At 49.2% G+C, this 13,369-nt stretch overlaps 1 protein-coding gene across 1 annotated transcript in view; it reads right to left on the bottom strand.

Annotated features, from left to right (window-relative positions):
- Positions 1-12,125, bottom strand: part of CACNA1H (calcium voltage-gated channel subunit alpha1 H) — a 125,590-nt gene extending 113,465 nt beyond the window's left edge. The window contains exons 1-3 of the mRNA XM_063342723.1: positions 12,019-12,125; positions 8,842-8,975; positions 3,996-4,093 (exon numbers count right to left, since the gene is read on the bottom strand). Coding sequence (XP_063198793.1) covers positions 3,996-4,093; positions 8,842-8,975; positions 12,019-12,111 — 325 coding nt within the window. The 5' untranslated portion in view covers positions 12,112-12,125. The remainder of the gene's footprint in view (positions 1-3,995; positions 4,094-8,841; positions 8,976-12,018) is intronic.
- Positions 12,126-13,369: the final 1,244 nt, after the last annotated feature.

The raw sequence follows: 13,369 nt of genomic DNA, 5'->3' as shown, positions 1-13,369 counted from the left end.
GCAGCAGCTGGGTAAGGTGACAGTACCGCCTCTGGAGGCATTTTATCCCGCTAAAAAGCTGCTCTGCAAACACCTTTTCCTGCCTGCCTGTGTGGAGCTTCTTCTCCCTCCATTTCCCCTAGCAGGATGCTGCTCTCCATTAGTCATCCCATTGGAACAGAGAGTGGCATTTACACTGACGCAGTCTCTCTTCCCCCACCAGTTTCCACGTTGGCTCCCAAGTCATTCCTGATGCCTCTCCCGCTAATTCAGTGACGATGCTGGGCTGCAGCCTGGCCTCTGTAGACCCCAGAGATGGGTGCTGGGAGGAGCAGGGTCTCCAGGAGAGCAGTGCCCGTCCGACCAGGCATCTCCCAGGCCATGGCAGGCAGCGCTAGCAGGAGCCGGAGCCCCGCCACGCCGCTTTATCCGCTTCCTTGTGTCACTCTGCCAGCGGAAACGCAACCCAGCCAAGCAGGGCCGGAGCCGACAATACCTTGTCAGCACAGCACGAGTGGATAAACCGCCCCGGCCAAGAAGTCTGCGCTAATAAATAATTAGGTGTGAGTAATAACCTCTGCATCCCAGGGCAAGAGCCTTTCAAGGTCTCCATGCCCAGCTGCATCTTGGCTCCGGTGTGGCTCCCTGCTGCTGGCGCCGGCAGCGGATGCCTCTCCGGAGGAGCCGCGATCCTGGCGCCCAGCCTCGTGCCAGCCCCGCCGCCTGCCCTCCAAACCCTGTCCCCGTGCCGCCCCGGCGCCAATGCCACCCTGCAGGGAAGGGACACAGCGTTGGCAGCCAGGCTGCGTCGGCGAGCGCCACGGGTGGTGCGGGATGCCGGCCAGCGTCCCTGCCATCCCCTCTAACCGCAAGGCCGGTGCCAGCCGCGGGGACAGCACTGGCCTCGGCTCCACGCGCAGGGGGAAACCCAGAGCTGGAGGCAAATGGGGGCTGGATTTCGTAACGCTTGTTCCCAACATGTGCTGTCATTGCAAGCCCCCAGGAGCACATCCCACAGCACTGCCCTTCAGACTTCCCTTGCAAATCTATCTTTGGAAAAGCAGAAAAGACGTACTTAATTCCCACTGGAAAGAAGATGCTGAGCTTTTCTTCCCCCCCACCCCCCACCGCCCCCCTCTCACTAATATCCTTGCTCTTTTTTTTTCCAAAAATGGTTAAAATTTATCTCCCTGTGCCAGAAAACTTTTTTCTGCTCAGCTACTTTTGGTATTTTGGGTTGTTTAGTGGCACCATTCTGGAGATTGAATCCATCTGTTCGCTATCCGCTAAGGGTGCTCTGGGCTCTCAGCAGAATGTCAAGTGTGCCCTGGGAAAAAAAGCACGAGCATCGGTTAGGCTGTAACAAGGATCAGGATTTCTTTTCGTTCCCATTCGACGTGATGCCTGGCTTAAACCACATAGTAGAAAAATAAAAATAAAGCAGTGAAATGGATTTGAAAAAAACAGTGACCACTACTAAAAAAACCTCCTAACTACAGCCCCTGCCAAACATATAATTGTATTTTTCCAGCCATTTTCAAGGAATAATTTCTAATAGAGATGATGTTTTTATTGGCCGGGGTTCTCCTTTCTTTTCTTAACAAATAAAATAAAAATGAAATAATCTTGCGGGTGAATTTATTGTGCCTGGAAGCGTTAGAGCTAATAGCGCTGGCCGGAACCCAGGAAAGTGCCCAGGCATCAGAGGGATAAATCGCCAGGCTATTTCTCATGGGCCCCTGCTTCCCCCGTGCCTGCAACTGAACACCAGGCTCATCTTTTCTGACCCAGCTGTAATTCGTATCTGCTTGATGTCCCTTTGCGACTGTCACTAAGCCAAAAACCCCGCTCCTGCCAGCGGTGCGGTGGCCGGGGGAGCGTCACTGTCCCAGCCCTGGGGACAGCATGGATGGGGCTGAGCGGGACCTGCTGCCACGCTGCTGGCTGGGATGCGGTGGACGGCCGAGGTAATCCCCCCTTTAAGCTGTAGCATCCTCATGGATGAAAGACTAGAAATGCAACTCTGTTATTGCAGGAAACTGCAAAAATACAACAAAATAGAGGGTTGTCACTATCCATTCTCTGCAGACCCTGGATTATATCAGGTATCAGTCGGAAATAGTAAAAGTACCGATGTTAAAAGTGGATGGAGTTAGTGTCTCATAAACAAATAAAGTCTGTGATTAGCTGCCCTCCAGGAACTGAGATATTTCTAAGAATACTAATCCTGCCCTGGCACTTGTTCAAGACACTGGTAGTGCTGTAAGACCAGCCTAGCGGCTCGTCAAGCCGGGCAGCTCATCTCCAAACGTGGCTTGAGCTCTTTGGATTTAATCTCACATACCATTAACAAAAATTTCAGTATATTCTATCACCTATCTTTTGGAAAAAAAAAAAAAAAAAAAAATCCAAGTGGCAAATGTAAGAGAAGACAGCCTAAAAGGCTTACTTCGAAGCTTCAATATCAAACTCCGAAGGAAGAAAAACACAAGCTGGACCTAGATCAAAATTTCACCTAGACTTGGAGGCGTTTGGATCTCTGGGCCTTGGTTTAATATGCATGTAAATCCTCAAATTTCCCCGGCTTCTCTTCTCAACCCAGCTGAATCCCAGCTTGAGACTCCCACCATTTCAAGGGAGAGCTACGAAGGGCTTCGTGGGTTTAAATAACTTCCGAGCGAGCCTTATCCTCGCCCCAGCCTGAAACCTCAGCAGGGCTCCGCACCGAGCACGTGCCAGTGTCCCTCCGCTCCTCCCCATCCCAGCGAGGCCAGAGTGCTCAAAATCCCTGAGGAAAACCGTGTTGTGCTTTCGAGCTGCTCTGAAACCCTAGTAACAAAACCTCCTTAGGAAAACAACCCTCCGGAGGGTTTTGTGGTCCCTTTTAGCCTCTCATTTCTTTTTGTCTTGTTCTTAACTTCTAATGATGTCACTGTCAAATTTACGATTTTTTTTTTTTCTAAAAAAAAAAAAAAAAAAAAAGAAAAAATCCTGAAGAATTTGAGCTCAGAGAGAAACTTCAAAGACTCCTGTGCGTAAACACCCATCTGTTCCCTTGCGTATTCATCTGAGGTGCTGGAACCGAAACCCTTCTGGGGGAGTTTGTTTTGCTGTCCCTAGATGTGCCGACACGATGGGCAAATAATCCAGGCAGGATGTTCAGCGAGGACCGGCGGCGGGGCTGTGTCATTCAAACGTGCTTTTAAAAAGAACAGGAAATGCATTTTTTTTTTTTTTTTTTGGCAAGGAACCTCTGTGATTTCCATATAATGCCGTTCCATTTTGAATTGAGTGGATTTTGGTTAAAAAATGATGAAAGCGCTATGAAATTAGTACCTTGCAACGGATTGCTCAGCAGACGGCCGATTCTGGCAGGAAATTATTTCAACTTGTTGGTTCGTCTTTCAAATTGGATTTAGAAGACAAGCAGCTGAAGCCACTTGAAAATGGATTTAGGGGCCACTTGAACTTTCTATCATGGATGAACCCAATTTTGTTCTACATGACAGCAAACCCTCTGCGGCATTTCACCAGCAATGGAGGCTGCTGCGCTTCTAATCCTGAACACAATGAAACAGAAAGACCTTAAATAGCTGAGAGGAGAAAACGAACCCATCCGGGGCAAGAAGATCCTTCTTAGCACTGACCTCTCCCCTTTCTTTATAGGAACTTGGTTATTTACTTTGCGCTAGGAGCAGAGAGTTACTCGCCTCAGAGGGTTCACAAAAAACGTTGGAAAACAGCCACGAAAATTTGGGCCCCCCCCCCCCCCCCCCGGTATAAAATCTACTCCCTTGCCCTTTACGAACACTGATAACCATAATGAATGATCTCTAACTTGCCATTATAAATTAAAATAAATGAATTTGCTCTCAGCAGCAGGAGAGTAGACTTCTACTGCAAGGCTTAGCACGCAGAGAGCCAGCTGGGGTGGGTTCATCCCCCTGGTTTTCCCAGAGCCAGGCAGAGCCCGAGCTGCAGCCGGGCAGCCCAGTGCCGACGAAAGCGTCACTTACTTGGGACCCTGTTAATGGCTCGTAGCGGCCGAAGTACCCGGACGGTGCGGATCGCAGACAAGCTCACGTTGTGTCCGTCCAGAGAATACTCCATCATGCTGCAGGGGAAAAGAAGAAAGGTGTCAGGACGTGGGATGCTCAGCGTCTGGGCGTGAGGGTGGGGGGCTGCCGCTGCCTGCGCGCTCTGGGAGCCAGAGCCCAGGCTTGCAAAACCACCCGCTCTGTGTTTGCGGCTCATAATGTGCATCATGCTGTCAGTAGGGAATATAAGGGATATTTCAGCCTCTGAGAGACTGAAAATACCCACATGAGCAGCGATGGTGCAGGGGCCGGCAGGCAGACGTGCTCCCGGGCTGCAGGGACAGGTAACACCTCAGAAAGCAGGACTTGGCCCAACAAGGAGCTCCAAAGTTGGGGCCACAGAATTCTGAGGAGAGGGGGAGCCCCCAGCTATCTGCTCAGCTCCCTGAACCGTGCTGCTCTCCCTTTCCATTAGCTTATTGCGCTCCGGCCGGCGGCGCATCCGCAGCCTTCCCGGGGAGATTACTGCACAGCTCCACGCAGCTCAAAGTCAATAAGATGTTTCTGATATTATACCCCCTACGAGCACCCCAGCGTATTTTCACGCCAGCTTATCTCTCCCCCTATGACAAAAATGTGAATAACCAAGCCGACAAACGACATACATTAAAGTAGCTTGGTTTCCATTTTATTATTAAGAATAGGGAACATTTTCTTTTTCATGCTTCGTCTCCATTTCATATAAACATTTCTCTCCCAGGCTGGGAAGGACGTTAAGTAAGTCAGTTTTCTTGCTCTTTTATAGCAATGAGTGGCAAATGTGTGTAGTGTTGTTTTTTTAATGGGGTTATGGCTAGTTAGCATGGCTGTAATTACAATTTATGAGTTTGACTACAGGGAAGCACTTGTAAATATGTCACAAATCTCTCACCACGCCTGTTCAAATAACATAACGGCATCAAAAGCAACCCTGCGAGTAAGCTGCTGGATCCCACGGAGAAAGAGCTTTTGTTTTGTGTTGTGTTTTGTTTTTAAATAAACAAACAGATATGGGAGCAGGAAGGCAAATACGAGCTGAACTGCTGCAACCAGGCGCTTCAGAAGCTTCAGTGGAAAGAGGGGTTTTTCAATTGAAGCACCCTGCAGCCAGGATGGACCAAAATTGTTACGTGCCATCAAGAAGCAACAGCCAAACGGACTAAAGCAACAGCCGAATGGATTGAAATCCGTTGAATCCTGACGGCAACTGCAGAGGGAGGTTTGGTTTCAGGCCAGCCTTGCTCAGGGGCGTCATTGCCTGTGTGCCCATGCTCTGCTCTGACAGAGCCTTGCACTTCATATTTGGTGCCCTGCTGTGCTCTACAAAGTTTAATTAGGAATCTCTAGATGTTCTGATATTTGCTTCTCTTTTTTGTCTTCGTCCTGAAGCGGTTTGGTGTAACCCTGCGATATCACTGCCGTTGCACTGAAGTGACTTTGGCCCGTTAGCCTTCATTTGCCGTGCAGAGACCCTGGTGATTTTGAGCTGGTTTTTAGTGATAACCTGCCAGGGACACTTTTTTTTTCCTGAAGTAGTTAGCGAGTCTCTATAAATTAAAACCACCTTAAAGCTTGTATGTAGAAATTGAGCCGAACATGATGAATAGCGTTAAAACTCAGCACGGCACAAAACCAGGTTTTAAATCTAACGCGTGTTCATTAAGCAGCCAGAGCAGAGCAGTGGGAAGCAGCCTGGAGCCGCACGAAGGACCACACAGTGGGAAAACCATCGGAAATGCCCGTTCACACCTGCGTCGAGGGGCCTGGAGCCAGCACCAGGTGTCTGCTCTAAACAGACCTTGCAGGAATAGACAAAGCATTGTTTAAAGTCCCTGAAGTGAATAGTGCCGAAGCCTGAATCTACTCGCTGGCGTGGTCCCAATACAGCACACTCACAATTTATCGGGTGGCTGAGTAAGTGGATTTTAGTGTAACTGATGCAGTTTTTGAACTACTAATAGCACGTGAAAGGAGTATGAAATGCTCCAGTGGGAGCTGGTTTTGTTCTCCAGAGACCACATGCAACTATTCGCGTGTTCAAGGGCCAGCTCCCGGGGTCTCACTTTTACTTGGCCCTTGGAGTTTCAATGGGGCTGATAAAAGATGAATAATCCAGGATTTGGCCTAGGAAACAGACTTTCTGACCCCGATACTTTGCGATTCCATGATACTCCATTTAGGATTTGAAAGTAAGTCTCAGGGGGTTCTACATCGCCCACCAAAGCCAACCCGAACCACTTGATGGATTCCAGATTGGATTTCCTACAAGCAGTGCAAACATTTGAAACCTTCATGAAAAAGTCAAAGGTTTCTTTGTCAAGGCCAAGCTTGAGGTCCTGTTCTTGTATCACACTTGTAAGCCAAGAATACGCTGGAAATGCGCGGCAGAAGCCTGCAGGAGCAGGACATCTTGGGTATGCAAGGACTGGAGGTCTGGGTGGACTGGCACTTGGTAGGTGTTTCCCTACAGCTTCTGAGTACTGGAAAAAAAAGGAGGCACAAGGCTTTGCGATGTTTTCTACCACGAACGGTTTCCAGTCCTTCAGCTGTCAAGTTAAAGATGTCTAAGAGCCTGCAACGTCTCCAGGGACCGGGTGCACAAGACACCTCTCTGGTTTCAGCTCTTGTGGGCAACATTTTTGATGCTCGGGAAATGCTTTCAACTTGGCTTCTGGACAGATTGAAAGGTTGTAAGCTCCATTCAGTCTGAAATTTTCCAGGGTACATTTCTCAGGCGAGCAAAACATGAAAGGGCTTTCGGTGCTGGAACAAACTTCAGACACAATCTGTTGCTAGAGGCAGAAGATATGTTTATTTTGTAGTTTCCCTGCTCACCCTCCACTCTCTTTGGTACGCTTGCTGGGAAGCAGAATCAGCTTATTTGAGGAGACCGAATGGGACAAACAAAACAGGCAGCGCTGCCTGTCACTTGTTTCCCTTCTTATCAGAAAAAGCCTCCTAATACCTTCACCGCATCCATCCGCTTGCTGGAAAAAGCGACTCTTGTTATTCCACTAGTGTGCTCCCTGCTAAAAACACCTCCGGTTTTAGGATCAAAAGGTGGGAGAGGTGAAGAACCCCAGCCATCACACAGCTTCTCCTTGCCCTCTACCAGCATTACTGGCCAGACCAGCTCCCACACCAGCCTCTCTTCTGAGAGACGGAAAATAATGTCACAGGTACGGCTCGAATACACCAAAATCATCTGGAGGTGGCCCAGGATCAGCCAGAGAAGGGGCTGTTGCTCTTCTCATCTTCAGGCTGAGTATCGCCAGACCGGCAGCAGGGCTTCCCGTCGGGGTATCCCGGTGCTTTTGCTGTTTTCGTTCCTCTCAAACATATGCCAGCCACGGAGGGTGGGGAAATGCCCTGGAAAATTACCATGTTGACTCACCAGCCACCTTCCCCCTCGTCCCAGGTGCTACGTGAACAAAGATCCTGGTGCCAAACCTGACTCTGAGGTACGAGCGGAGGGTTCAGCCTTTCTGCCTGCATGTGCTGTTTTATTCTGCCGCTTCGCTGGGATGATCTGTTTGATGATACGGGCGACTTCTGCTCACCCATCAGGAAAGCTCATCCTGCAGGTTCAGCGTGGGGAAACACTGTCGGCACGTTGGTTATGGATGGCAGATTTCTGATCCCGACTTCCCCCTGCAACCACAGCCTTGCTCTTCCCCTACTACTTCTCAAACGCTCCAGCAGCTTTGGAAAGAAAAAATAATTAACTGCTTCTTTTGTCGTCCCTGCTGTTCTTTCCTGGGCTGAAACTGCACACAGGTTCAAAGGAAGCTCCGCTCAGGAGAGCTCATGTTTTATTCAAACCAGTAAGGCCTTTCCTAATTGTATTCCAGACAAATAACACGGAGCAAAACAAAACTCCATTAGCGCAGTGAAGATTGTGCGTTGCTAATGTAAGGGTAAAAATGCCCCAACATATTACAGGAATGTTCTAATTAACCCCAGGCTGGGCATTATAAACCCAGGGATTCAGAAATAAGGCAGAGCTCTGTAATTAAACAGTCTATCCCTTTCTAGGCTATACTAAGCAGGTAAGAGAGCCTGGAGGTTCTAAAATCCATTTATTTATAGAAAAAAGTTTTAGAGTTGCCAAGCTTTTAGTCGACTCGGTTTTTCTCTATGGGGGTGAGGGAACTGGTGTCAAAAGCACCCAGATCTTCCTTATATCTGTTTATTAACACAACCCGCATAAATAAGCAGCTGTGGGAGACAGTATCAAAATGTAAACCAAGAGGGATTTTCAGGAAGCATTTGCACACACTTGGTGCACAATTTGGGTCAACTTCTGGCCAGCTTCTTCCACTGCGATTTCAACCTTCTGAACCAGATTTTTGGGCTAGATTCTCCCTGTTTGGCCAATTTCTGCCTCTCCGCTTCACTCTCCTGGTGCCACATAGCAGAGGTGGGGCTGAGCTGCTGTCTGCTTTTTCCACCCGTTCCAGAGACGGCGACCTTAACCACAAGCACTGGGACGTACCGGCCATCCCAAGAAGTAGATCAGCGTGCACTTGATTTGACAGAGATGACATAGCGCAAGGATTACTACTGAAAACCCAATGGCGTTTGCCCTGGCATTCATACCCCACCCCACAATCCAGCGTGGTTGCCGGAGGTGAAACCCAATGAGACTTAGGAGACTCTACCTTAGCTTGAGCCTGGCAGCTTTCACAAGACGTAATGAAGACCAGCCAGGACAACCTACAGACTCGGCTCTGGGGTTTTCTTGCTTTCACCGCAAAGAGCAAATTTATGAGGTTTTGTTACTGACCCCGCCATCACGATGAAGAAGTCCAGGCGATTCCACGTATCTCCAAGGTAACACTTCTGCCCAAAGATCCCCAGAGCCACCATCTTGATGACCATCTCCACCGCAAAGAAAGCGAAAATGAAGTCGTCAAATGCCTGGAGACCAGTAAAAGATTATTACAGTCAGTTCTGCCGTGCTTTCTTATCAGGGAAAAGGAAGGCAGAGACACGAGCGCTCCCACCGCAGCGGGACTCTGTAGACCCCGGCAGACGCCGCAAGGCAAAGCACTGGTACCAAAGTGCCACCTACCAAACTCTGAAATAAAACCTGCAATACCTGAGGAGCGATGGTAACCCCTCAGCACAGCTCCTGGGTCAGCCCACTGCCTGGGAAGCATTAGCAGCGTCTATTAATCTACTGACACAGGTACAAAGACATCACTGTTGTAGAGGCTGGATAATATTTTTCTTGGCATTTAAAGCCTATACATTCAACAGCAACTTGTGATTAGGTTTGTGAGGTCTCAGCAACTTGCAGTGGAAGTCGAGTTTCCAGACTGGGCGGCTCATACCTCTTAGAAAGAATTTGTCCCATCTAACACAGGGGGATGTGCTTCACCTCTGATGCCTTCATGGACTCCCAAAAGGACCAGGTTCCTACCCACAGACCCAGACACAGCTGGGCGTCAATGTGCACATCAAGCAGAGGCTGAACCAGTAACTCTAAGGGCAGTTCTGCTGCACGTGAGGAATGACCAGAGCGGTTCCTCGTGGTGCAGAGGCTCAGGGCATCCTGCTGGCAAGTCCGTGTGCCCAGCGCAGGAGCCTCTAGATGAAGGTCAAAATTTTGGGGTTTAGATTACTGTGAAAACAAGAAGAGAAAATAAAGGTACACAAATTAAACCATTGCTGCCCTATAGAACATGCCTTGGCCTTTACTTAAAGAGTGACTTCTGTAGAGTAGCGGGGACTTGGACAGCTGTGATTTCTCCAGCCTTCCTGGAGACTACAAGTACACGCATGAAATGTGGGTGTACGTGAAGATACCATGAAATGGGCTCTGTTGTAAACGCCTGTAAACTCAGAACATCAGGAGATACAGATTGCTTTTAAACCACGCGCAGAGACTTTGTTGTTTTGAATGACAGAATTGATAAAGCACAGGAACTTCTCGATCTACAGACATGACTGCTGCTGTCCAAACCACTCTCTTCATGACCGTACTGTTTGGTATTGTGTCTCTGGCACTTCCACATTGAGGCCTGGGTGGATTAACGGTAAAATTAACAAAGCATCCACATGGAAGCCAAGTTCCCACTGCGCATCCATGTACCCCTGCGCGGCGGTGCGTGAGCACCATCTTCTCTGGCTGTTGGCTTTATCAACCAACCTTTCCCTTGATAAACTACACAGAAGTTTTGCTCCATTATTTCAGTTCATTTAATAACTGGCATCCAAACGCCTCCACAAAGAAGTTCAGGCTTTTCTACCTCATGTTCTGGCTTCCATTCCCTCCTGCAAGCTGTGACAGGGTGAGGGATAACGATGGCTTTATTTGCAGCCCTTTTCTGCCTGCAAACCCTTCAGGATAATACTTTTGGTTTTTGCAAATATACTCAATATGTTGTGATCATTCAGCTGGTATTAGAAACCAAATTCAGTGCCTGGGCTCCTCGCAGGCTGTATGTGTGTCTGTTCTGGGGAGAACAGACCACGCAAACCACGCGATTGCAACCTGATTAAATTATGAATAAAAGGAAGCAAATAACGAGCATCCAATAATGTCACCTCCTCGTCCAGGCAGGATTCCCTTTGTCTGCCTGGACATTTTGGCAGGGATGGACATCGTTCAAACAAAGGCCCGTGTGGGCAAATACAGGCAGAAAAACGGCAGCGTAACCTTTCAGGAGAGATCGGACACTTTCTGATGGACTCTCTGGGGGCAGCTTAGCCCACAGCTGCCTGCGGCGTGACATCTTCTGGTGAAGGAGATGGACGAGCCACCTCTGGATGCCGCTTCACACCAACCCTGAGCCTGACCCTCTGAGATGATCCCTGTGCTGGATGCCTCTGGTGGCAACAGTTTCTCCAAAATTGATCTCATTCCACAACAAACCTCTAGCGGCTTCTCGATTCATCTGGTTTACTTGGCTCTGCATTTAACAGATCCTCTTTTAAGGTTGAAAGAGGGTTTGATGATAAACTCTGCGATTCCTGGCATTTGCAGGCAGTTCTGGATCAAGCTCTGAAAGAGGCAGGAGAGGCTTGTTGGAAGGATCCCACTGGCCTTCCCATACGGCTGAAACGCTCAAAGGGAAGTAAAGCAGCAGATCCGTGCAGGACTCGAACGAACCAAGCCCGTTACGCTACCACATGTCAGTAGTCCCTGCCTAGGTTGATGTAATGCATTAGAAACAAGGAAAGCTGATTCCGAGCCCGAGAACTGAGTTGCTGCAGGAAGCCCAGCGCCAAGGTGCAGCCCACACACCAGATGCTGCCGGGATGTGCTTCCAAAACGAATCCTGCGGGCATATGGCAGCAAGGGGATTGCCAGGACACAGCGAAGGAAGAAGTGACATGCGTGATGCCCCACTAAGCTTGGGGTGGCCAACAAGGGTCTGCAAGCTTTGTTACGAGTATGCATTTCCCAAAGGTCAGTTATCCCGGCACTTGGCAATGCTGCACTTCAGCTGGTAGGCTCTGCTACGGAGCAGAGCAGGCACGGGCCCGTCCCGTGCTTTTTTGTTCATGAAGAAGGGAATGGCAGTCGCTGGTGCCATACTGCACAGGCCAGACTGCAGCAATCCAAGAGATGCTGGCAGTGACCTGGCTCAGGTGGAACCGACTGACTGCGAGCAAGAGGTTCCCCGTGGCATTGGCCATCCTGTAATTAAAAAGTGTTCAACGCCTCCAGTGGGAGCTGGATGTCCAGTTTGGGGCCCCCCTACCCTTACTGGTTGTGCAGAGAAAGGATCTTGCTGGAGTAAGTCCAGCCAGCCTTCGGGTGTCACCTAGGGCCATGGCAGCAGGTCTCCTCGGAGGACAGACTTTGCATTGGAAAAAACATCCCTATGGGAAGGGCTCTCACGGCTGGATCCTGAGGAAAAGGGACAAGATGGGGGTCCCAGCTCCCAGGATGGCTACCCCACCCCACCGCACCCAACATGTCCCAGGCAAGCAGGCAGCATGGGATCCTTACCTCCAGGATGGTGCACCGCTCCGACTGGCATTCCACGTCCTCACAGGGCTGGAACATGCCCAGGGTGACGCAGTTCAGGAGGATGACCAGCATGCTGACGTGCTCGAACCAGGTGAGAGGAGAGCGTTAAGGAAAGCACAGCTTCAGCGGCCATCCATCGGGAGGGGGGAAGCTGAAGCACCGCACCATTTACACATCAAAAAGCCTCCACTCCTCCCAAAAGCACAGAAGAAAACACTGAAAAACATCACCGATTTACTAAGGTTTAAAGTTTTTGGCAACTGAGGAGAGGGCCTTAGAAAGGGTACTCCTGTTGAGATGAAGGGACAAAGGATGCCTTTCATTTCCTACACACAGCAAAGTCAGAGAGGCACAACCAGGCTGATGGCTACGCTTTGCTTTCCATCTCAAGTCCTCCACATTGCCATCCTCTTCTCTACTTCATGCATGCCCAGGGGCAGCCGAGAGCACAGCCGCCTCTGTCCTCCTCCCACAGCAACTTTCATCTCCAGATCTCAAAGGGTTTTACCAGTGAATCATCCCACACGTCCGCTAGCATTAACTCTTTCACTAACAAGCTTGAGAAAACGAGACAAAGAAAGACAAATTAATTCAGACACCACCAGAAACCCCCCTTGTACCTGGTTCCTTGCTCCAACCAGTGAGGCTGCTCTCCTTGTTTCCGTCTCGACCCACGGGAATGGGTGCTGAATGCAGGCTATCTCCTTCCTACTGGTTTCTAAGTCTCAAGGAGCTATAGTTCTAGATCACTCCAAGGACGAAGGCAAAGCAAAGCCAAGTTGATGGCACAAGCTGGTAGGGACAAGGACGGTGGCACGTTGTGATATGGGATGTAAACCAGGACGCACAGCACAGGCTTCGAAAGGAATGGAAAGAGCTCAAGGTTGGATGTCTCTGGTCACCAAAAAAAAAGACCGTATTCTCTTCCAGGACCGACCAGTGCTCAACTGCACTAACATTAACCAGTTTCAAAGTAGTAATTGGTGATTTGCATCGGTGCAAAATAGGCTCGGAGCTTACAATTACCGCGGCTGGTATGACTATTAAAAATAATTAAAAAAAGATCTGGGGGAAGTAAACAGGAGTTTCACAAATTAAGCATGAATGAGAGAACTGTTCTTAGGAAAATAATTGGAAACATCTGTGCATGAAGAAACCTTTATGCTTTCAAACACACAAGCGTACGTGAGCAAGGGATCACCGAGAAAGAAGCACATAGACATTGTCTTATTTTCTGATAACAACAATTCCCCTGCTCTGGAAACCTGAACAAAACTACCTAACATATTTATCCCTGCTGCTTTTATAAGTATTTTATCTGGCATTTTAG

Source organism: Chroicocephalus ridibundus, chromosome 8, assembly GCF_963924245.1.
Source record: "Chroicocephalus ridibundus chromosome 8, bChrRid1.1, whole genome shotgun sequence".
NCBI classification, from domain to species: domain Eukaryota; kingdom Metazoa; phylum Chordata; class Aves; order Charadriiformes; family Laridae; genus Chroicocephalus; species Chroicocephalus ridibundus.
Note: the sequence above shows the minus strand (reverse complement) of the source record. Positions and strands in the feature narration are given on the sequence as shown.